Source organism: Indicator indicator, chromosome 11, assembly GCF_027791375.1.
Source record: "Indicator indicator isolate 239-I01 chromosome 11, UM_Iind_1.1, whole genome shotgun sequence".
NCBI classification, from domain to species: Eukaryota; Metazoa; Chordata; class Aves; order Piciformes; family Indicatoridae; genus Indicator; species Indicator indicator.
The window spans coordinates 26220767-26246090 of record NC_072020.1 but is presented as its reverse complement, the minus strand read 5'-3'; the positions used below and the strand labels follow the sequence as shown (position 1 = coordinate 26246090).

Below are 25324 nucleotides of genomic sequence, written 5' to 3'. Positions count from 1 at the left end.
GGTCTTTGTTTCCTAGAAGTATTCAAGAATTAATAACACAAGTTCATTTTCAGATGTGTACAATGAAATAGGCCTTCCAGCCTTGCACATCAAATAACCTTTTACTGGAACAAACCTCCGCTGATAACGGCGACTTGAATGAATTAACTTTAGCTACTCTACCGGCAGCACAGCAGCAAAAGCCCAGAGAACGTGTCGAGAACAGAGGAGCAGAAAAAAATCTCAGAAATCAGCTTATTTTCACAGCACTCAAGAGCAGCAACCCAACCGAAAGCAGCCGTCTTTGTGCGCGAAGTGGCGGGCAGGGCGGTGGGCGGCACCCGCACACCTGGCGGCGGCTCGCTCCCGCGGCGGCTCGAACCCGAGCGCCGCGGTGACGAAACGGAGCGAGCCGCGCGGGGAATAGGCTACGCATGCGCAACCGTTCCTCGCGAAGCGTGTCGCAGCAGCGCGCCTTGTCCCGCCAGCGGCGTCTTCTTTGTGACAGGCGGGCCGAGCTGGGCTCCGCCCCCCGCGCGGTGCCGGGCGCAGACGGAGAGGAGGCGCCATTTTGCGCTGCTGCGGGAGACAGTTTCGGGGGTTCTGGCGGGAGGGAGGTGGTAGTGGGACCGGTAGCAAGACTAGTAACAGCAACGATAGCAGTAGTGTCGGTCGTAGGTACGGTTGCTACTTGGGACTAGCGTCCCCGTTTGCCCATCCCCGTGGCCAGGACTGTCGACATGAGCGACGTGGAAGAGAACAACTTCGAGGGGAGGGTGAGTAGCCATCCCTATCCGGGCCGTGCTGAAAGGGGGTGAGCTAATCCGGGGAAGGCGGGTGGGCACTTTGCTTCCTTTGGCCCGGTAGGGGTGGGGGCAACGCAGCTTGTTTCTAAAATGGCTTCTTAAGGCGTTCGAGTTTTGACTGGGCCGTGGGCGATTCGCGTCCCTCTTATCTCCCTCTTTTATTTTGCCGACCGGGCTCTGAGGAAAGTGGCCCAACGTGGAGCTGAGCTCCTGTGCTTTAACCCTTATGCGTTTCCTTCTCCCGTCATATCTCTCCGTCCACCTCTGTCGGGATGTGGGCCCTGAGCTCTGGTGCAGCGAGTTCGCCTCCACCCCGCTAGCGCAGGTTTTTCCTTTAGGAACAGGGCTTAGGGCTCTGCCGTAGCCCGATGTTTCTCCCCGTTTCTCTATTCTCTTTCCTTCCCGTGATCTTGAGCTGGGCTGTTGTCCCGACGCTCTTGTAATCTGACGGGTTCGGGCTGCAGGGTCGCTGCTCTTCCTCGTCCCCACTCTGCCAGCGGGCATCGCCGACCGGGATCCCATCCTGGTCGTGGCTGCGAGAACGGGGTCCCGCGCAGTATAGTCGGGGCTGCTGCCCGCGTAAAAGAGGAGAGACTGAATCCTTTTGTGAGAGGTGCGCAGCCTCTCCTGTCTGTTGGCCTGCAAACAGGGTCTTCGGACCAGCTTTCCTGAAACTATCGGGGAGATATGGCCTTTGTTGTTAAACCCTTGACGTTTATTGATCAGGCAGCTGAAGGCTTTCGCTCAACGTGTTACTGTGGCTTTGTAACCCTTTTAGGCCCATTTCTTATCTCTTCCTTGTGATAGTTGCGGGTTTTCATGTACACGTATGACTGGTCCCTTCCATTTTCAATGTGTTTTTTCTTCTTAGTGATGACCAAGGCAAGCAGGAAATAGAAGCTGCTTGAAACAAGAATGAAATGTTGCTTTGTCGTCATTCCATCACTATTTTTTATTACTATTATTTTGCAGAATTTTGGTTTTGTGAGGTATTTTTTAACTTTTTAAGAGAATGGTTAGAGGAACACTTGAGCATCCTTTTGGTAACTGATGAACCAGTGACAGCAGCTTTGCAATTATACAGGGTCACTGCATGGGGAAACAAGCAATGAAATCTTGGAAGAGCATTGTCATATTCCAATAAGTATTTTTACACCAATATTGTTACCCTTTTGTAGTGTTAGTAAAAAAAAAAAAAAAAACACACACCCGAAACATTCTTTAGTCTGAGAGTGCTGTACCTGGCTGTGCAGTGACTCCTGCTACTTCCTCAGGTGAGGTAAACAAAATCCGTTCCTGTGTTGCTTGCTAGGACAAAGATGCCTGTACAGCTAAGCTAAATAAACTAATCTCTGAAGGGAAAACCAGCTGAGTCTGAGAAAGTTGAACAACAAATATGCTTTGTTAATTAAAAAAAAATACTTTAGTCTCATATTTTACAGTAAGATTCCTCTTTTTATTTTCTTGTCTGTATTCCCACTGCTTTTCATTGTTAGGAAATATTTATGTTAGTTTCATCTACAGAATATTTGTATTAGATTCCTTGATAGAACTCTTTGTGTTAAAAAAACTAATATAGCTCTGTGGTTTCAGTATTTCTGCACTCCTCACTCCTGCACACAAATAACGTATTGAAAGTATGTGATGTCAGAAGAGTTCAATGTAGCAGTTCCTATGACTGCTGCTTCTTAGTTGGTGTGTTCTGGGTTTTTTTGTGTTAGAAAATTTACCTCTTGTAAATTGCTGCCGACCATGTTGAGTCTTTGGAAAACTTTTTATCTCCCTAAACGCTGGAATTTCTCTCAATTTGGCATGCAGCAGTGTATTCTCTACTGGTATTTTTTTTTATAACGGATCATAATGACAGGTACTTGATTAATTTATAGTTTGGGTGGAGTTGTTTTTTTTCTACTAATCAACATTCATAAGCGGTTCTTTTATCCAATAATACTCTTGTAAATGCTACTAAAGTACTTGAAATAAATTATATTTCAGTCTATATAGCTTCATTTTCACTGAAAGTGCTCACAGTCATCAGATGTGTAACTTGGGGGCATTAGTGTTTAGTCTGCTTTTACCAACTGGATGGAGCTGTTAGCGCACTGCATGTTCTGGAGCTTCAGTTTACTGTATGCAGACACATGAGTTTTCAATGGGAGAAAGAACTGCAGGGAAAAAAGTTTAAGAACCTGCTTTCCCACAAGTCAGAATTCTGAGTACCTTTTCAGTTCTCCACACACGCACCTCTCCTTCAGTTTAAGTGTTGAAGTCTGATGCACATTTTTTAAAAATTCAGTGCAAAAGGAATCAAGGGAGTTTTAGTTTAAGTCCTTCTATATTCTATATATGTAGCACTTCAATGAAAATTATTGCACGTAGTGAGGTCAAACCAAGAACAAGGTGTTTATTGATATGTGTGAAGTTTTGTCTTCAGTTAATTAAAAAGTGCTTCCTGTGTTACTACTTTTTGAAGAAAAAAATGTTCATATATAAACAATATTAATTCAGTGATTTAAAGAAAAATTCCCACAATGTTATCAGGAAATACAATCTTTTAAAATTTACTTTTAAAGCTTTGTTGTTACCAACCTTAAGTTACTGTCCATGTATATGCTTTGCCTCTAATTTATGATACCAAAATTATGGTGTTACTTAATTTGAACAGGAAGTTAAGAATAATCATGGAAATAACTTTCAAAAGAAATTGATCATTTGCACTATTTTAAAACTTGCATTTCTAAAGTGAGACATCTTGTTGAAGGAAGCATGCATTGCTCGTATGTATGCAAGCAGCTTTTGGATTAGCTTAACTACATGTCTTCATGAAGTTTTTCATGTGTTCAAATGTTAGTTACCTCAATCTGGTCAACTTCAAGATCATTTTTGGGGGGGAGGTCGGGCAAGGAGGGGGAGAAGGAATCGGGTTAGCTATTGTGTTCAACCTCTCCTGTGGTGGCAGTCTGCCACCTCTGTAGAAAGGAAGGTGTGTTGCTTTACATACCTCTTGAAATACGGGTATGATAGTCTGTTTATGCTTGAGTTCTGCATTGCCTTGGAGAGTGCTGTGAACACTCTGTGGTTTATAGTGACTGGTGTGGGGAAAGAGACTTTTTCTGGAAGTCATTTTTTTTTTCTTAATCAAGCTCACTAAGTTCTAGATTGTTCTAGACTATGACAACTGGCAAGACTAATACTTTTGAGAACAAATTCCATTTGCTGTCTTCCAAATGTGATAAAGTAGTGACTACAGAATCCTCTCCGAAATGGCATATTTTCAAACCTCAGTAAGAAGATTAGCTTGTAATTTCAGAAAGTTCAGTGCTGAAGCTTCCTTCCCCCCCCTTTTTTTTAATCAGAGTGATAGCATTGGGAAATGTCTGAAGCTGCTGATGTTGGTAACTTATAAAATATCTTCAAGATAGCACAACCTTTTGCTTTCTATACAGACATTTATTATAGATGCCATTGAAACATTTGTAGAAGACCGCCTAATTATAAGGGATCAGTTTTATTTTTAGTATAGAGTGACAGAACATAATATGAAGCAAAAATTGTTTAACCTCTCTGGTGACTTTTGGGGAAGTTTGGTAGATTGCTGTCAAAACAGTAGTTAAAATGTAATCTTGTCCTTTCTTATAAATGAGATGTCACTAAATTGACAGTTTTATCCAGTGACTGTAGGCTGCTGCCGAATTGCAGTTTCTTTTGAGTACTTAAAATTTTCTGTCTCCTTAAAAAGTTTGTCTTCATTTATTATTTTTTTTATCAGTTTGGGCAGGAGTTCTTAGCAGGATTTTTGTCAAGTCTGAACTGTCATTTTGCTGCTCTAATGGTATTGCTAGACTAATTGTCCTATACATTTTTTTCACCCTGTATTTCTCCACAAAGTCAGATGAATTCAGATCTTTTTTCTTCTCGTTTCACTTTCTGTGCTTTGGCTTGGAAAGCCTAATTTAAGCTTACTCAGTTCTTATTCAGAGTCTCACTTTAAATTTTGTAGTCTTTCGGCCATACTTTGCAATGGAAAGGTGTAAGGTGAGGCATGATAGAAGTTCAAGACAGAAGAGTTGTGTGAAAGAAAGAAGTTTCATCTTTTTTGTTGTTGGTTTTTTTCCCGAGGAAGATAAATGGTAGGTGTAACTTGCATCTATTACATTATTTCAACAGTTGTTAAAGACTGGATTTATGTAATCATGAGGTAGTGCGGGGGAGGTATCCTTGCCATACTGCTTTTTTTTTTTTTTTTTTTTTTTTTTTGGTGGGTTTTTTTTCTGGGAAGACAGAAGGTAGAAAGGATGAAAAATACTCCTTAGTGCTGTCTTTAAATGCTCCTAGCTGCATCTCTTCATATCTGGAGAATTGTTAAATGAAGCTGTAGTCTATTTAGATTTTGTGTTTGCCTCTCATAACTTATTTGGCTCCAAGTTCCACTTCTTGGTGAATCATTCATGTCATTTCCTGATGTGTATTTGAGGAAGCCACCACGGCTTATTCTGAGGGTAGCACATTCTTAAAATGGAGTTATTTTTTAATTGTGATTTAGGTTTGGGTAATTTTTGGTGACTTTTTTTCCCCCCAAGTTTTCCCTTTTATTGACAGGTGTAACAATTGTTTTGAAAGGAAAGTGTAATCTGAAGAATATTGGGGAAGTTAGCTTGCTGTCTTACCCTCTGGGCGGTAGTGACAGCAAATCTAATAGTTTGACATGGTCATAGTGAGAAAGTGCCTGTAAGTCTATAAGAGTTGGTAGTCTTGCTGATACAAATCTTATTAGACGTTTTTTCGGCATCATCCTTAAGTCCTTAAACTCTTGCAGATTATTGTGATTCCCTTAGTCTCTCCTTTTGAAGAACTGTAGGAGATATAACTAGGTGATCTATGTTGCATCAGAAGATGAGATGTAATTGACTGCCAATGACAGACACAGTATGCAACTGCTAACAGGTAATCTCTCTTTAGCTGCAGTTTACATCTACAGTTAACTTTGTTAGAGGAAGTTTGAAATGTGTAAGAAATTAATGCTGTTCCCTCTGTCACTCCAGTTTTAAAGTTGTATATTTGCGAGTGAAGCCCCTAAAGAGTTTAAACATAGTTCCAAAAGGACTTGACCTACATGAAATCATGAAAACGTTTGCTTTTGGAAACTTAATACAGGTTTGTTGTCATAAATGATCATGTTAGAAACTGTGGACATGTCATAAGATGCATCAGTTGAATACATAAGGACATTAAGCTGACTTGTACATTGTATGGGACTAATTTGGTCCTTATTTTATTTTTAGCACCTCTCAACCCTTCTAGATTATGCAGTATCTGGTTTTGGTTTTTTTGGGGTTTGCTTGCTGTTTTGGGTTGGGTTTGTTTTGTTTTTTGCTTGGTTGGATTTTGTTTTGTTTTATTCAAGTTTCCAAAGTTCTTGTTCAAGAATGTCTTTCAAATATAAAATGTATAAACAATACAGTATCTTCACGAAGGAGTGATGGAGGAGGGGTGAATTGTTTTGTGTTTTTATTGAAGGTTGTTTTCTAAATCTGAATGATGTCACATTAAATTTTTTTCTGTGTTGCTGAGCACTTAATAGAGGGAGAAGTGGAAACTAATTTGTTACAGGGTATGAGGTTTAAAGGGAAGACTTAAAGAAGCTATTGAACAATGAAGAGTACAAATATAGAGGTGAGGTGTCAGAAAAACATGTTAGTGTTCTAAAAGGAAATGTTTGGAATTTTTCATAGTGAACAGTGGTTTTCAAATGTAAAAATAAAAAACTCCAAATAAAATTTGGTAATGCTTAAGTTCATGCAGGTACTTCTATTTTAGTGCAAGTCCTGTACCTAGATCAGCAGCTGGCCAACTTAGTAATGGAGATGTAACGCAGACCTGATTCTGTGGTCCACTTGTCACAGTCAGACTTCAAATTTGGCCTTCATTGATAAGTTTGGCAGGTATGCCATCCTAGTAGGTGACTTTCTCCATGTATCCATTGTCTTTTTTTTAATGGAGTAAAGGAGAAAGGTAGTGTAGCTGTAATACTTGTTAATAAGGAATCTTTCAGGGTTACTTAGAGTGTATTTGTTGTCTTCAAATGTGGCATCCTCTGAAAAGAATTTCAGCCAAAAGTACTGAAGAATTTAACTGTGAATGTGGATATAGGCGGAGTAAGAAATAAATTGAGAAAAATGTTGTGAGGACTGGCAGGAGGAGAAATTATGTAAAAAAACATGAAATGTAACACTTAGGGGAACAATGCATTTTTTTAATTAAGAGTTTTGCACATTTTTTGTGAAGTAACATAGCATACTATCCTGGGGGGGAAGGGGGAGGCTGGTGGTTATAGCTGAGCTCTGTAGAAATGCTTTGATATGTGAGGAAAACCTAACCTGCTCTTTGTTTGCTTGTTTTCCTAGTTTTTCTCTTGTGTGCATTACCATGCAAGAAAAAAACCCTTGTGTCTTTATTTATATTGGGATTGCTTTGAACTGTACTATTATACATCTTGTTTTATATGGATTAAGTTATATGCAAGGAAAACAGATTAACAATGAGGAAGAAAATTAGGAAGAAAAATAATTTGAGGCATATATCTATGTGCATGTATTATGTGAGTATGTATGTGCATAGATAGGTTTGACTGGAAATCTTTGGTCATTCTGTTGAACTGAGTGTCTTAGTAATAATGTGTAGGAGTAGAATTTGGGATGTTTGATACTGGGAAGTACATAGTTGCGATTTTAGGGGGGGGAAATAGAAGTTATTGATATCACTATTTTAATATATTTGTGCTGATTAGTTTTTAGTTTATTTGGGTATCTTACAAAAAAATCCAAGAGGGGAGGAGGGTAGCTTTGAAAATACAGTAAAACGCTGAGAATTCAGTAAGCTCTTTGTTAGAACATAGACACTTATACAGTTTTAAAGATATTTTAAAAAAAAAAGTTGTTTTATAAAATAGTTTCTTGCACTTTACCTGCTGGCTTTTCAATTTGGTAGATAACATCTGAACTCCAGCAGAGTTTTATAATCCCCACGTGCTTAAATATACTAAATGTTCTTTTTCCATTAAGGTTAATGTTCGTGAAGAAATTGAAGAGTTTTTTCCAAGAATGTGGAAGATAAATCAAGATAAAAGAAGGCTAATGAAAAGTATTAAAGATCAGAAAATTAAAATTGAATGGGGGAAAAAATTGAACAGAAGATTGGTCAGATAGAAGCGCTTGAATATTTTTTTAAGGCTATAAGGAATTGTTTGAATTGGGGAAGAATACACGAAGTATGAAAAATGAAAAACTCAATGAAGAATGAAGAAAAGTAGAAAGCAAGAGAGAAGTAGAATTAAAAGAATCTGGAAGAATGAATGGGTCCTAGGTTAAGTAAATGTATGGTTTATGTTCCAGTGTCTGTATGATCAAGTTGTAGATGAATTTGCATGATTACTTAGTTAATAGAGAATTGGTGATCTGGTTCAAGCAGGGACTTATTTGAGGAAAGCATACAATATTAACAGTGGGGTAGCAAAATGAAATTTGTTTTGGAGGGTATTGCCTAACCATTTGTTTTTCAGGAGCAATCAATATAATAGAATTACTGTACTTTAAATGTTAGGAGTTAGGCATTTATACAACCAATACCATTTTTAATACTGTCTTTTTTGTTAGGAGTCTCGCTCCCAGTCAAAATCTCCAGCTGGGAGTCCTGCTCGTGTAAAATCGGAGAGCAGGTCAGGATCTCGCAGTCCGTCAAGGGCTTCCAAACATTCTGAGTCGCACTCTAGGTCAAGATCAAAATCAAGGTATGTCCAGACTGCTTATGCCTGTTCTTTTTGGTACCTTGAGACTTCTTTTATAAACTATCTGGGGTTTGTTAACAGAGCTATGTTAATTTGTATGTTAGTGGTTATATAAGTGAACAGAGTTGGGAAAAAATTCCATGAGTAACAAAGCATGGGTATGAATAGAGAAAGTAATACAAATAGAAGCAGTAATGTAGAAATTAACTTAATATAACTTAATAATAGAAATAACTTAAATGTGCAGGTTTATCTCTTCAGAAGAGATTACATCTCAGTTCTGTAAAAAGCTCCTGCCTCCTTCCCCCAAAGTCTTGCTGGGTAGAACTCTTACGTGAACCTTCCTTTTAGGCAAAAAAAGAAAAGTGAGAACTGCAGCAAAGATAGTCACAGTTAAGTGAAAAGGGTGAGCTTTATAACTGTTGGAAATGTTGGAAGAACTCTTCTTGACATTCCTTCACTGGAGGCTTTAAAAACAGTCTATAAACTACAGCTTAAATTGGAAATGTGTAGCTCATTGATTCTTATCTACCTCAGTTCCATGTCTGTAAAAGCAGTTTTATAGTTCCCAGTTTTGAGAGAGCTTGCTTGGGAAGAATGTTTGTCTTTTTCCTCCAAATATGTCATAAATATTATCTGGCTTATCCTACCTATTTTCTTTTCCATCATCATACTGGTGAACACAGGGAGAGCTATCAAATTGTTCTTTCATCAGTGGAGAGAGAAATCGTTTGTAGCTCTGGAGGGGCAGAAGAGGAATTAATCCATCTTCCCTCTTTATATGCTTCATGCCAAGGCAGCTGGAAAAGTTACTGTGCTCTGAATTCATGAAGTTCAGCCTAATGTTATAGTTGCTCTTGGAATGTTTAGCTAGATGCCTATCTACCTGTTAGGATACAGTGCCCTTATGAAATCATGCAACTTTGATGTGATAATATTTGTTTAAAATTAAGCTTATCGTTGGCTAGATGTAAGCAAAGAAATGCTCAAGGAGCTAAGCAGGCTTGACTTTGTCTTGAAAAATTTTCAAGCCAATGTGAACTTCATTTGTGGATGCTGCAGCACTGTAGTGCTGCTATACCTTCCCAGTTTTCATCCAGGACAGATTTTAGTGTGGCATATCCAGTCTCTATATCGTTGTACTAGTGTTAGTTATACGTGCAGCTGTACAGATACAAGTTTGAACTTGGAGGTTCTGAAAACTATTTTGGATGTAATCCTCATTGTATGCCAGATGTACTCTCACAAAGTAAAAAATGATACTACTGAGCAGGTTTTTAAGTATCACACACTCTTTAGATGTGCAAAGTAGAAGAAAAATATTTTAATGGTAGCCTCTTAAAAAAAAAAATTGTCTAGGAAATTTAATGCTTGCAATTCAACACGTTATGTGCACATGACCTAACTAAAAGCTTCCTCTCTGTTGAAGATCCAGGTCCAGAAGACATTCGCACAGACGTTACACTCGTTCCAGGTCCCATTCCCATTCTCATTCCCATAGGAGACGTTCTCGAAGCAGATCATACACACCAGAATACCGTCGTCGAAGGAGCCGTAGTCATTCTCCAATGTCCAACAGAAGAAGGCACACTGGCAGCAGAGTATGTTCATGTTTACCAAGGCTTGAGTATCAACAAAACAATTGCGTAAATCATTGTAGTGCAGGTTACCTGCAGGCTGAATTTCCCGCTGTCTTGTCACTGGAGGATAAGGGAATTTGGATGGGGAGGAATGGTCAGGGAAGCAGTCTCTCTTTACAGCTGGGCACATATTTCTTGGACCTGCAACTGGCAGAGCAGTTGTAGAAATTAATTGAAAGCCATATGTTGCAAGCCAGTATGTGCACATGGGTAACATCTGCTTCTGTCTGCTTTATAAGTTGAACCCTTCTGATTTTATTACAGTTCCAAGTACATATACCCTTCATGAAAATGAGACCTTTTCTGTGCATGCTTGCAACCTGATAGTGTTGATAAAATTGACTAGAGGACCCAAAGACGACAATTCTCAAGTATTTGGTTTTAACATACAATATATTATGTTGAAGGTTGTTTGTAATTTTTATACCTCTGAGTAATTAATTTGGTTTAACTTGAAGTAATGCATCATGTGTTATTTGGTAATGTGTAAATATTAACAGACTAGAAAGATTTACAGCTCTAAAATAAGCCTTTCAAAATATAAATGAGAATTATCTCTGTGAACAGAAGTATACATACACCAACCAAGATACTAAGCTTCCATCATTTTGAGACATTTCTCCCAATAGCCTTCTTTACAATCTGTTTCAGTGCCTTAGCTTCTGGTTCCACATCATTTCAGGCTGCTCTGAATGAGTGCTGTTAGACATAGGTCTGCCTCTTCTTTGGTGAAGGCTCTGGTACTTTCCTGGTCCTCTTAGTTTTTATCTGGTGCAGTTCTCCAAATTTTTTTGCTAATCTTGTCATAAAGATTAGCTTTTTTGCAGGCTTACTGTAATGAAGCAGCTCGCAGGGACCAGATAAGATCAGTGTGAGGGAGAAGACTGTGTGCGGAAAGGGGCAAGACTACAGCAGTGCTTGTGTGCCATGGCTTAAGCTGTTGTAAAGCAACATTCACAGTTATGCTTTTTGTGGATTGTTGCCAGTGTGTAATCATGATGTAATAAATATGAATCTAGTGTCTTGAAAAATTGGCAGCAATAACTGAACTTCAAAAGCCTTAGCAGATTTCCTAGTGAAGAATGAATGAATTTACTTTACTACTTTAGGAAATATTTTGCTCTGTGAAGAAGCCTTGGAAATGATTCTATGAAACATGAAACTTGTTTTCACAGTTGAATTTCACATTAATTCCTGTCATGGTTTAACTCCAGCCAGCAACTAAGCGCCACACAGCCACTTGCTCGCTCCCCACCCCCAGTGGAATAGGAGAATCAGATAAAGAAAAACTCGTGGACTGAGATAAAGACAGTTTAATAGGAAAGAAAAGGAAGGGGAAATAATAATATACCAAGAAAGTGATGCACAGTACAGTTGCTCACCAACTGCTGACCGCTGCCCAGCTAGTCCCTGAGCCACCACCAGCTTCCCCTAGTTTATATATTGAAGATGACATCATGTAGTATGGAATATTCCTCTGGCCAGTTTGGGTCAGCTGTCCCGACTTGTGTACCCTCCCAGCCTCTTGTGCACCCCCTGCCTCCGTACTATCAGAATAGTCTGAGAAATTGAAAAAAACCTTTGACTTAGTAGTTGATAAGCGGCATTTATACTAAAGCATTAGTGTGTTACTGGCATTAGTCTCATTCTAAATCCAAAACACAGCAATATATTATCAGCTGCTAGGAGTTCTAAGTTTGAAGGAGTATTTCTACTAATGTCAAAACAAAGCTCAAATCAAACAGTTTTAATCCCCCCAAACAGGAAGGTCCTAAAGACACCAGGAAAAATGGTAACAATTTTTCCATTTCTGATACGGTAGAGAGAGCTTGCATACTGTATGGGAGGCAGTAAAAAAAAATATAAAAGCTGTCTTTCAGTCTTCCACAGTAAGTTTAATTGTTGAACTTATGATGTAAATGTCACTTGTTGCTTAGGATGCACAAGACTGATTCTCAGTACTTGCCTCAAAAAGTAATAAGGTTTAAGTGCAAGGGAAATGTAAAAAAAAAAAAAAAACCAAAACAAAACACTACAATACTGCTATCTACTGTGTGGAGGGACTTGTTCAACAATGATTTAAAAGACTGGGAGACTTCACTATACTCATAGGAGTTGCAGTAATACCAAAGAGCGTGGCTGTTAATGGCACTGAATTATCAGATGGATTTTAAATACGGAGTTAAAAAATAATCCTAAACCTGTATAATTAAAATTTTCAAGTGACAAACTGTCAGTTTTTATTGTGTTCTTAATCTGTATTAAGGAATCCTAGAAAATTCTTTATCTTAAAAGTCTGAATTTGAACAGGTGAAAAGAAAATTCAGATACATGAGTAGTTCAGGCATCTTAATTTTTATGACGGGTTCCTGAAAAAAAGCTCTGAGAAGAACATAACAGAAGATGTAAACCTGTTCATTTTTGAATCAGGCTGAAAGGCAAGCTCTGAGGCATGAATTACTGTGCATCTGTGGCTTCGGAAGTCTGAGACTGGCATACATGTTTCAGCTGTGTCAACTTACAGATGTTATTTTAGCAGAAACATTAAATCCCTAAGCCTGTTGCTGCCATTTTAAATTGCTGCATGTAGTATAACAGGTGCCAGAAGCTTAACTGAAAAAATGTTAATTGATAATTATTATAGTGGAATTGGCATTAGGTCAACTCTCTGGGGTGTAGAGAAAATTTGAACCTAATAGAGAAATTGTACCTTGTACAATTTCATATTTGACTTCTGTAGTCGAAGTGAAATATTAAGTAGATCTGTATCCCATGTTAAAGAATCAAGAGTTTTGCTCTAGAAAATTGTGCATGCTTTTGGATTAGTTTCACAGAACTGACCTTCAACAAGGTTTTGATGAAAGAAGCAGGTAATTTTCATCCAGTTTACAAGTGGGAAGAGAGAAGCTTTCAAATGTAAACACTGATTTTCAGTGCAGTTAAGGGTGGAGGAAGTTTTGATAGAAGGTATAGTTCAGCTGGCCATGCTTAGGAGCTCAGATGTTTAGTGTGTGCAATTGGAGGCAATGTACATTCGAGTAATAGTGGTGGACATGCAGAAAAGCTGAAGTTTGGAGTTACCTTTTTTTTTTTTTAATTAATGACTAGTTGCTTTTTGAAAATACCTTACATTTGGAATGCTGACTGCTGAAATGTTAAGCTTTGTAATAAACTGTTCAGTTTTCTAGTTTTCTTCAGATTAAATTTTTTTACTAAGACATTTTGATGAGAGAATGTATTACTTGGGGTTTTTTTGTAAACTTAATATGAGTTGAACGTTTGCTTTTCCAGGCTAATCCAGATCCTAATACGTGTCTTGGAGTGTTTGGTCTCAGTTTGTATACTACTGAGAGAGATTTGCGTGAAGTCTTCTCCCGTTACGGACCTTTGACTGGTGTCAATGTGGTTTACGATCAACGGACTGGACGATCGAGAGGATTTGCATTTGTTTATTTTGAGAGAATTGATGACTCTAAAGAGGTAAATTCATGCTTTACTTCTTTAAATAGGTGTACTCTTTCTGTATTGTCTGAATCACTACCTGTTGGGAAAAAAAAATGGTTTTGTGCATTCACTAGCAGGTTCTCACAGTGAGGTTAATTTAAAATTCCTTTATTCGAATACCATGGTACTTTTTAAAGAGTTTAAGCGTTTCAGTTCCACGTTCAGGTGCTTGGGAGAATTTCAGGCATGAGCTGTTTGTATAGAATCACTAAAAAGCATCAGTTACTTGAAAATGAAAGTATATATTTAGACAGAGAAACCTTGTAGTTTTTAAAATAATTTGAAAGTTAACTTTTCAAAGCAGCTTTGTGTATGTATCAATGTTCTGAGCATTCTCTTTACATTCCATGTTCTTCCCTGAAAGCACATCATCCCGCCTTTGAAAGGTAGTGGGGTTTGTCTTGACTTTTGAATTCCTTAATTATGTGGATAGCTGTAAACAGACTGAGATTTGTTAATGAAAGTGACAGAATCAAGGTATATGAACTGCAGCCTGTGTTAGGTTCACCACAGTAAGCAGTACTTTTTGAACTCTGTTAGGATACGGTGAGCTTTCCTACGTTTACTGAAGTGCGCAGATAAAACTACTGGTAAAGACTCGTTCTTTTTTAAAAAAAAAAATTCTTTAAGCCTTCACTGTGAGACATCACTCTTGGGCAAACTGAGTCGCAGAATTCAAGCATCTTATTTGTGGATTAAAAGTTTTGGGCAGGATGGTTCAGATTTGCTTTTGATTCTGTTTGTATTTGATAAGTACATGCATAATGCTTGGATATTATTCTTTGCACTTGGCATTGAAGGGAGGAAGAGAGACAGCTGTGGAACCCAGTATCAGCTGAAAAATGAAAACTGATGCTAGTTGATATTTTAATGAAAAAATATTTTGTGAGTAGTTTGGTTGTATTAGACTCTTCTGATCTTGACTGATTTCTGGTATGATACAATGGAGAATAGGAAGAATAGGGCTTGTAGATGTAGGTATGTGTGGTTGTTGCAAGTTATAGGGCAAGTAAAAGGACACACAACTTCCTTTAGTGTCCTTCTGTATTTTCCCACTATCATTTGGACAGGTTGAGAGAGGAGTTAGTGGAGTGGGTTGCTCTATATTCATCTGTAGTGGCTTACTCTCTTCTAACTTTTAGCTTTGTATTTTTTTGTACTCCAAGCCCATTGGGATCTTGAAACAAAATACTTACACAGTATTTCTTAGCACATTCATGTGCCAGTCTTGTCTATTTTACGATTTTATATGTCTTTAGTAGAGTTTTTTCCTAGTTGCCATGGGCGGTGGTCATGCATGACAGCATGCATTTTTACAATGTTCCGTGTAAATAGCATGAAGTAATTTGTTTAGTATAATGCTGTTTTGGCAGATGCTGCAAAACTGGAACAGAGAGAGGAAATACAGAAACAAAGATGAGCACCCTATGCAGGAACTGAAATGATTGGAATTGTAACTAAACCCATTTTTTTCTCCCTAGTAGGTACAGCAAGAAGTGTGGGAAAGGATACAAAACCTCCCAACACTTGGCATTTACATGACTTTAATACTTTGGCAAAAAAGGACAAAAGAAAAAATTGTCTTACTTTGTGGGCCTTGAGGGCAGATTTGAGGATAGCAATAAGTGACAGCTAGTATAGAAAAAGGAGATATAGTTACAGGTGTGAAACTCTTGACAGGCCCTGTAGGAGAACACTGCAAGACATGAGGCAATTCTCTGTGTGGAAGACAGATCGCATCTAAAGAGTGTATATAAAAGCAATGAAATGTAAATTGCATTTCTTCCTCTTTAAAAACAAAACAAACACCACCAGCAGTCCCCCAGCACCCTAAGTATCCAAATAAAGAATATAAAACTCTAGATGAGATGTAGAACTAAATGCCAATGTTTCTGCAGCAGTCATAGATGGATTAAATGTGTAGAACTCCACAGAAAAGTAAGGCTTTCCCATCATCTTCACTAACGTTGTTTTAGGAGAGGTAACACAGGGAAGCCTCTGGGCTGACATGCTCTCAAACACTATTAATACTAAATTTGACATCAAATTGAGTAGTTACATTTAAACTTCCATCACTTGGTTTAAGGTAGGTGAGTATTGTGTCAATTCCTTTGTAACTGAAATCCCTCTGGATCTTGGTCATCACTGGTTAACTTCTGTTACAAATTGGATCAGTTACTAAGCTGTCCAGCTTTTCAGTAACTCACAATATAAAGTGTTCATTGTTTAAACTGAAGCTACTGTGAATGTACTAGATGTTTGTAGCAAGAACTCACCTGAGAAGAACTAGATACAGCAGCTGTTGGTAATACTGTTTTCTGATGATCATTAGCAGTCAAGACAAACTTTGTACAGATGAACTGAGCTGTGAACGTATTTCAGTTGCCAAAAGACCAGAAGTATAACATGGTTATTATTTCAGATTGCAAGACATTTAATCCATGGTGCAATTAGACTATCTTAAAAGCATCATTATTGGTCAAAACTTCTCCCATAGCTTGTTGAAAAAAATGCTTTAAGTAATTGTTTATGGTGTCAAAAGGGACCCTTGGTATTCCAGAAAATAGTAAGTTCTCACATCTTTGGAATTAAAAGTTACGGAGACTGAAATACCATGAAATTTCTAATACTTGCAGAACCATCCAGTTACTCATTTTGGTTCTCTAAAATCTGGTGTTTCTTGACTATGAAACTCCTTGTACTTCAAGGACAATTTAAACTCTGAAAACTATATAATGAAAAATTACCCCTGACTATTTTTTTTAAGTACTTCAAACAATAGAATGCAAATTGACTTGTTTAAAGGTGAAATGGACCCTCGAATTCAACTTGGCAGACTGCAATAAGCCAAAAACTGGATGTCTTCATTTTTTTCATTGCATCAGATTTTTAAATAAAACAAAACCAAAACAACAGCAGCAACAAAAACCCCAAATCCCTCAAAATCACATCCAAACAAAAATATCAAGAACACCCCCCAAAAAAAACCAAAACCCAGTGAACGAAACTAGTTAGTATCTCATACAGTTACTTTTAAATATGAAAATATATTTTCAAAATGAGTCCCAGTGTAAGTCACTTGTCTTTGACTATTCAAGTGTGTTCAACCTGTGCATTACTAACTTTGTCAGGATGTGACATTACTGAAGTAATTTGAAGCAGTTAGACACAGCCAAAATGAAAGTTTGATGATCTTTTGTCAATAGAAATATAATCTGTTAGAATCTGACTTGCCAGAGCTGCAGGCACTCTCTCTCTCTTGTCCCCACTTCCTCACCATACCTTTCCCCTAGTGACCACAGTGCAGGCTGCAAAAATTTCCCATGTTGTTTTTCCAGGCTGCTCTGTGTGGCACTATGCAGACTGAAAAATTAATTTCTTCAGTGAATTTTTGATTGCTTACCAGTCACCTGTGTAAGTTTTTGCATATCAGTAAAAGGCCATGGTTTCCAAGCTTGTGCCTGAATGCTAATGTGTAGAAATCACCACATTCTGTAATATAAATTGAGACTGGAATCTGTAAAATTTGGTGCTTGCTTTCTTACTGTTTTGAGCCACTGGGGTCCAGGATCCTGTAGTTTGGAAACTGCTCATTTTGTCAAACTAAAACCTTGCAGGTAATAATTTGAAGGAGTTTTGTTGTTTTGGATAGACTGCTGTACATTTAAAGTTGTAATCTAAGACTGGGTTATTACCTGTGGCATTCCCAACCCTCATTCTCTCATTTTCTGACTGCAAACATCCAGACTTGTGTTCTGGCCTACAAAGTCAGTTTTTCCTTAAAGGTTGCACCCAAAACTAATACTACATGTTTATAGGAATCCTGCTTGCTTGGTTACTGTCATCTTGCAAAAGCTGTGCAAGTCTTCTAACAACGGTTGGGTATTTGGAAGAAAATCTTGGTTGAAATAAAAAGGGGCTGTTGACAGTTAAAGTCTTCAAAAAGGGTATTGTGTTTCTTAAACCCCAAAATAATTCAGTTTTTCTCTTCGGAATGCATTATTTGATGGTCTGGAAAATACACTCCTATCTCTTCAACAGTATTGGAAAATATCTTCTGCGTTGTCAGAGCGAATGTGCCCTTTTTTTCCCTTTGATATTTCAGTGTTCAGCATTCATGTATACTCAAAGCCAGCAAGAAAAGCAAACTGAAGTTTATTCTGAATATGCTAGTCCAATGAAATCACAAAATTCAAATCTTTATAATAAACTTTTAAAAAATTATTTTAAAGGTAACACAAAAAAGGTTTTACAGGCTTTGTACAAAATAAGTATCACTTGTCTCAAGGTAGGTTTGCAAATAGGGATTTTACAGACTCACAGATTGCATCGGGTTGGAAGGGACCCTCAAAGGCCATCTCATCCAACCCCCCTGCATTGGGCAGGAAGGCTTCGAACTAGATCAGCCTGCCCTGGACTACATGGAGTCTGATCTTCAGTGTCTCCAGGGACAGGGCCTCAACCACATCCCTGGGCGACCTCTTTAAGCATTTTACCACTCTCATTGTGAAGAACTTCATCCTTCTGTCCAACCTAAATGTACCCAGCTCCAGTTTCAACCTATTCCCCCTCATCCTATTGCTGCAAGCCCTTCTAAACAGTCCTTACCCAGCCTTCCTGTAGGTCCCCCTTCCGATACTGAAAAGAAGCAATAAGGTCTCCCCAGAGCCTTCCCTTCTCCAGGCTGTACAGCCCGCATTCTTTCAGCCTGTCTTAAGAGGGAGAGGTGCTCCAGCCCTCTGATAATCTTTGTGGCCATCCTCTGGACATGATCCAGCAGGGCTGTATCTCTCCTGTGCTGAGGTCCCTGGAGGTGGACACAGTACTCTGGGTGAGGAGTTGTATTGGTCGTATTGCAGCCATAGTGTCAACTTAAGTACTTTGTTTCAAAGACTTAAGGTGTTCACATGAAGGATATTCACAAAAGGATGCAGAGAATTTTCAAACATCTTTGGAAGGAATTTCCAGTTGCTAGTGATGGAATGCAGGTGATTCATACTACTGATTACTGTTGGATTATCACAGGCCTTAGCCTTTCTGCAATTGGGGAATGTAGTCAGCACTGTAAAAGGCTTTCTTACGTCTGTATTTCTCTTAAAAAATACCTTTGTAGTTGGCAGTTATTGCTGACAGCTGTTGAAAGCTAAGAAAATTAAAGTTTTGATATTGGATAAGTCATTAGACAATAGCTAGGGTGTTGTGAGTTTCATGCAGACTGGTAACTACAATCTTTAGGCACTGAAACGTAACACGTTTCTTGGTACTTCCAAAGCAAACAATCCGGTTTTAAAGTTAATTCTTCATCTGTCCTGCAGATATGTTGCTTTTGTCTGTGCTGCTCCTTATGTCAAAGAACTCTTCCAAGAGGTGTTTTTTTTTTTTAATGTATTTTAATTAAATAACACACATATACCAGATGTTCTGGATTTGAGATGGCTTCTTTTCAGTTAAGCTTAATACTCTGAAAGTTATTGATTGGACATAAAAGTGCCATAAAACTAAAAATTCCTTACCTTTAAAAACTATTTGCATATTGCTGTATTTCCAGAAAGATGCTTTTCATCATGAAGCTAATTTTTCAGCCAGCTATTTGCAGCCTGTATTTTCAGGTTTGTTCACATGTGTATTCCCACGATTCAGATTATCCTGTGGAACAGGACTTTAAAATAAATAAATGAAAGGCTGGTAAAATGTAAGCTGGCAATCGCAAACCGTACTTCAGTGTATGTTGAAAGGCTTTAGATGTTCTTTGGCTGTGCCTTGCACTTAGCCAAAGCAGAGTTCTGTTTTTGAGTGGGAACAGAACTCACTAGGTGGCGATAGAGTCTAGATGGAGGCAGCGTTATTTAAACACGAACCTAAGTGTGGTTCGGAGGTTAGTGGTAATTCAGTCACTGCCACTTTAGGGACATCACAGCTAAAACACGTGGGGGGTCAGAGTTTTGTTTCCTCTTCTGGAACTTACATGTTAATTCAATGAGTTTGTTGTTAGGAGAGCTGCAAAAATTTACATCTCTCATTAGTTTATTCCATTATTAAAAAAAAAAATCCACTGCTTAGAGACATTTCAGTGTCTTCAGGTGGTGTGCTGTTCCTCATAGTTAAATAATAGCAAAGTAGTTCTGTTCTGTAACTCCAGACAGTAACAATACTGCTTTTCCACACATGAAAAATGAATATAATATATATTGGGCTAAATGCTGTGCTTAGTGTCACAAGCTAAGCTGTGTGTCCTAGTATTTCAGAGAATCCTGGAGCAGCTGATGAAAGAGTAAATTTGTTTTGAAAATTTTGCTAACTTTTAAGTCCAGCGTTAACTGTTTGTTAATTCTTAATTAAGGCTGTGGGAGTGTGTTTTGGGGGTTCAGATTTTTTTAGGTTACTGTTGCATAATGTAATTGTCAAAAGTACACTGTGCTCATTTAAAACTATTTTCATTTGAGTTTGTGAAAGGCCATTGTATTGATTGTCAAAAACTAGAGAAAATGGCTGGGACACACCGCGAGTGTGTGCGGGCTGCAGGCGAGGCTAGAGGCACAGACCCTTCTATGTGTCGCTTTAGCAAGCTGCTATTGTGAGAGTGAGTGGGGAGGAAGGTTGTAATTAGGTATCCATGTAGGCTGAACCCGCCATTTTACTCAGTTCTGCTGGAGTAGGCCCTTGTAAGGGAGATGGCAGGAGGCTGGGAGAGCATGAAATGGCAGCCGACTAGCAGTAATCCGGCCATATGCACCCTACAGGAAGCCACTGTTTTGCACAGCTTTTGAATCCGCCTGGCCCCTCTGGGTCAGGCAACTGTAAGAAGGATGCAGTTTCCTGAAAAAGCTGTTTTGACTTTCGGTTTACCTTTTTGGTGGGTAGAAGACAAAGCCTAGGGAAAGTGACTGTTAGTGGTTAGCACTGTGCTCCCTTAAGGGATTGCGTGTTGTGTTAGTCCGGCTCCCCACTGCTGCAACACTGCCAGCAAACAGGCCAGCGGACAGAGATGAACCGCTCGCCACAGTGGGGCACTAGTAACCAGCCGAAATAAAATAATTTCAGGGCTTCTTTTTCTGATGGAAAATGATGTGTTTTGTACCATAGTTCCAATAGGATGCAAATTCCACATCCCTGTTCCTTGTCTTTCCTGCAGGCGATGGAGCACGCCAATGGTATGGAGCTGGATGGTAGGAGGATTCGGGTGGATTACTCAATCACCAAGAGAGCACATACACCCACCCCAGGCATTTACATGGGCAGGCCAACACAGTAAGGAGTTCACTCGTTTCCTGTAATGGTGCTAAAATGGATTTAAGCTGAGTGCTTGGAGTCTGGTTTAAGAGATAGAAATAGAGATACCTTTTCTAAAATTTTTGAGTTATGCCAATTATATTTTATCACAAAGTTATTAATATAAAGAGTGTGTTATTGTGGTTCACATGTTATTCAATCCTATTACAGTTTTATTGTCTTTATTTATAAAAAAATACTGAAGTAATTACTTGGTGAAAAACAAGCAAAACCAACTAAATAAAAGCCCCCATATCCAGCATGGTCAATTAACGCACCCTTACCTTACTGAAATTCTAAGGTGTCCATTTGCCTTTGATTTCAATGGAAATTAAACTCTAATGCCTTGTGGGCTTTCTGGAGGGTTTTGAAGGTGTTTTTCTTTAATACTGGATTGTTAGATTGTTTTGTGGCATAGTCATAAGTATTTGGTTTAAAAAAAAGCTTTAAAAAAAGCTCTAAAATAATTTAAGTCACAATGAGGAGTAGATACTTAATGTGATTTGGGTTTTGGTTTTTTTCTTTTTTTTTTATATAATAGCAGTGGAGGAGGTGGTGGTGGTGGAGCAGGTCGTCGCCGTGACTCATACTATGATAGGGGGTATGACAGAGGATATGACAGATATGAAGAGTATGATTACAGATACAGGTATCTAATTTTTATTTTACTTGTGCCTGAAAAGTAAAGGGGGGAAAAAATGAAAAATTAGGAGAGTAAAAATGTTGCCAAGTTTGTAGCAACAGTGTATGCAGAATCTTGCTGTGTGTTAGAACCTCATTGTGTTAGGTTTTGTGGGATTAAAGTAGTCATAAACATTAGTGTTTATATAATTTGAGTTATACAGTAAACTGTTCGACCAGGGTTTAATTTTGCTACCTGAAGGAGGTAGAGCATGAGCCATATAAATCTAGCACACAGATAAAAAGGGAACTTATTTTTCCATGCTGTATATAGAAACAGGGACAGCTGATACACAGTGCTGTTTAAAAAGGAGTTATTTGTAGACGGGATTTCTAATGCTTGATATTTTATAACCTTCTGACTGTTTTGAAAGTTATCTAGTTTCAGAGGATGTTGTTCAACAAGAATTGCAGGCATCTGGAAAAGCACTTCATGTGTTTGCGAGGCTAGTGAGAGTTTATTCAGTTCTTTATTTGGGAATAGTTTAGAGTTTTAAACACATCAAATAGAGAAATATAAAGCATTTGTTAAATAACTGTGAGCCACAGCCAAATAAAGCTGAAATCATTCATGCAGGCCAAGTCTTTCAGTGCTAAGGAAATGGTTCTGTTTTGTAGAAGTGATGTGAATAAGGCTTCTTTCATAATGGATCTTGTTGGGTGACTTTTTTAATTTCTTTTAAAGGAGACGATCACCATCGCCTTATTATAGTCGATACCGATCACGATCCCGATCCCGTTCCTATAGTCCAAGTAAGTAAATGGAATCTGGCTGCTTAAACCTGGTTGGTACATGTATGAATCGATTAATGGGAGTTCATTAAATTGGAGCTTTGAATAGGAGAGGATCTGGGTACAGTTTGTTTATAATAATTGTCTTTGTTTCCCCTCCCCAGGGCGCTACTGAAGATCAGAGGGGTTACCATTGAGGACATGATTTTTAAATAAAAAGTTTGGATCTTACCTTCCTTACTGCTTCCTTTCCAATCCTCCTTCCCTTGTCCTCCATCCAGCTCTTTTACAAATCTTGGTTCATTTAGAACATATTTTCAGTTGAAGTATTCCTGTTTTCCATCCCTCCTTATTGTAATACTCTTAAATATTGTAATTGTTGTAGGTTTTGTGTAGTAAAAACATCTTAAGCAAAATTGAATAGAGATCCCAAAGTGCTGATACATTTTGGAAGTCATTCCTATTTTGTTTTTAAGACAATTGGACTCCTGACTAACCAGAAGACAGCATTGATATTTTTAAAGCTTGCATGTCATATGTAGTGCACACAGTCAGATACTTTAATATAAACCTGCATTTCCAAGTAACTTGTTAATCTTTCTGTTGAAATGTTTACCTATTACTTTGATAAACAAGTAACCACTTTGAGCCTTTTCTGTAATGACAAATTTGCTTAGGTAGTCACAAACCAGGGGATTTTTTTTTTTTTTTTTTTTTTTGTTCTGGTGGTTGCTTTGAGTGTAGACTACTTGAGCTAGAGCAAAATTTGGTATTTGACTGTCAGGGAGAACACAGGCTTGTACACACACAAGATGAATGCTATGTTTTATAAGTAAAGTTTCTGGATTGCTACATAGTGGATACATTTGAAGTTAAAACTGTAAAGATACTGGGGGTTTTATTGTACTCCGTTGAATATTTCCCCTTAATCAGTGCAGGAATAAGAAATATTTATTGAACATAGCAATTAGTTGTATAATTTGCTGTTCATTAAAAGGAAAGAAAAAAAAAAAGGAAACACAAAACACCAACTTTTGGTATTGCAATAATGATTAAGCAAGTTTTGTTTCCAGACCTTTTTGGAGTTTTGAAAGTATGGATGGATAAACCTACAACTACATGTAAACCTTTTTTTTCCTCTCAATAAAAGTAAATTCCACTGAGATACAGTTTCCTGTCTTTCATTTCGCATTTTGTGTCACCTTGGAATATAGACTAAACAAGACCTGTATAGGTAATAAAGTCAGCATTTTTCTGCTTTTTGTCTTCCCTGAGAATCAGCCTGTGGCTATGTGGGATGGCTAAGCAGAGTGAGTGGTTCAGCTTTCTCTTGTGGCATCTTTGGCACTTGCTGGAATCCTGGTGAGATGGTTTAAGGAGAGAAACAGTATTGACTTTGTTTAGATTTCCAGCAAGGTTTGCCCTGTGAAATAACTCGCCGTGTGGCTGGTAGGATGTCTGTGTTGGCAGAACAAAAGGAATAGGACTACAAAACCCTCACAGGAAAAACCATTTCATCCTGATTGCCACAGAATGCCACTAAAAGAGGTTGTCATAATTTTAAGAGGCTAAGTGTATGACATGTAATTGTGTTAGCTACTTGTGAATATCAGTGCCAGGAACTATTAACACGTAATTGAAAGGATTACTAACACACATCCAACTATTTTAAAAGCTTGATCCAACACACCAGGGAAAACTGGTGACAAAACTTTTAAGATCTGACTTAATGGTTATTGCTCAGTACTTCTTATTCATTATGTTTTATCTGTAAATTGCAGTCAAAATCTTGAAGTGAAATGAAAGCAAAGTATCTGAAATGCTGAAGTTAAGTAACCTCTCAACTCCTATGAGTTTGCTGTTATTTATTGGTGACTCAGACAAATCAGGAAGTGGTAAGAAATTAATTCTCTAAAGAAAAGTGCCCAAGTCTCAACATGGAGAAATGTTGGTATTTTGATTTTTTGTTCTTTCAAAATTGCAGTGTGCAAAATAGGCAACTGGACGCAAGAGCATGGGAAATAGCTGCAGGGTTGGGGGAGGCATCAGGCTCAGAGAATTATGATAACAGGAAGCAAGAAAGAGGTGGCTGCTTCTTGCCAGGTTGTGGCATTTGTGGCCTGTGTGTCAAGGGTTTAGGAGTGTTAGGTAGAGAGCAGTTCAACAAATCTTGCTTGGTAGCTAAAGCTAAAAAGGAATGTCTCAATCCTTAGCTTGAGAGAGTGTTTCAACAGGTAGACCTCCCATCCTAACCATCCCATTTGTCACAAGTCCATATAAAGCTGTAAGTGGCAACAGTGTTGTGTTACATGGTGGGGTTTGTGCTTCCTGCTGGCTCATGCAACAGTCTGTGAAGAACAGGTGAAAATTCTGGCTGTATTCAACACTGGTTGTGCAGGTGTAAGTAATTGGTAGACTTCAATGACCATTTCTAAAACTCAATCCTGAAATGGGAAGGATACGTTGTAGCTGTTTTCTCATATGTGTATTTTTTTTTGTTTTGTTTTGTAACTGAAATCAGCTGTTCTTGGGGAAGCCTCAGCTTTGTTGTCAATGGACTTAAGAACACGGTTTATGTAAGCTCCTAATCCTGTTTATATAAAATGATCTGGGTAACTCATACTACATCTCAAACAAAGCTAGACAGATACATACATTCGCTAGTCAGTTTTATATTTCCTTCAGTTCTTAGTAAGGAATTTTAAACATAGTCAGAATTCTGACCATATGCTGAAGTACATGTGAGCCTAAGCAACAAAAGAGTTACTTAGTACACAATTGAATCCCTGGGCATGTTTAAATACTGGCTTTAGACAAACCTGACAGTTCATCTGTGTGTTTGTGTTGTCTTCCTTCTAAGCATAGGATATTAAACACCCTGTGTTCCCAAATGCTTCAAAGTGGTGGCTGTAAGGAGTTTGCAACAGCTG

The 25324-nt window shown here is 38.3% G+C and overlaps 1 protein-coding gene across 2 annotated transcripts; it reads left to right on the top strand.

Moving 5' to 3' along the window:
- The first annotated feature begins 548 nt into the window (after positions 1 to 548).
- TRA2A (transformer 2 alpha homolog) lies at positions 549 to 23548 on the top strand. 2 transcript variants are annotated; one of them, XM_054384794.1, is made up of 8 exons: positions 549 to 755; positions 8438 to 8571; positions 9998 to 10169; positions 13500 to 13688; positions 20845 to 20960; positions 21526 to 21630; positions 22348 to 22415; positions 22559 to 23548. In XM_054384794.1, exons 1-8 carry the CDS (start codon positions 720 to 722, stop codon positions 22567 to 22569), a joined length of 831 nt encoding a protein of 276 aa, XP_054240769.1. In that variant the 5' UTR covers positions 549 to 719; the 3' UTR covers positions 22570 to 23548. The 2 variants fall into 2 exon arrangements, with proteins under 2 accessions (XP_054240769.1, XP_054240768.1); XM_054384793.1 differs by having other exon boundaries at positions 21523 to 21630.
- Positions 23549 to 25324: the final 1776 nt, after the last annotated feature.

Coding starts and splice junctions, on each gene's coding strand:
- TRA2A (XM_054384793.1), top strand. CDS start 720: ATGAGCGACGTGGAAGAGAACAACTTCGAGGGGAGG. Junction 8,572..9,997: donor AGGTCAAGATCAAAATCAAG/GTATGTCCAGAC, acceptor TCTCTGTTGAAG/ATCCAGGTCCAGAAGACATT. Junction 10,170..13,499: donor GAAGGCACACTGGCAGCAGA/GTATGTTCATGT, acceptor TTGCTTTTCCAG/GCTAATCCAGATCCTAATAC.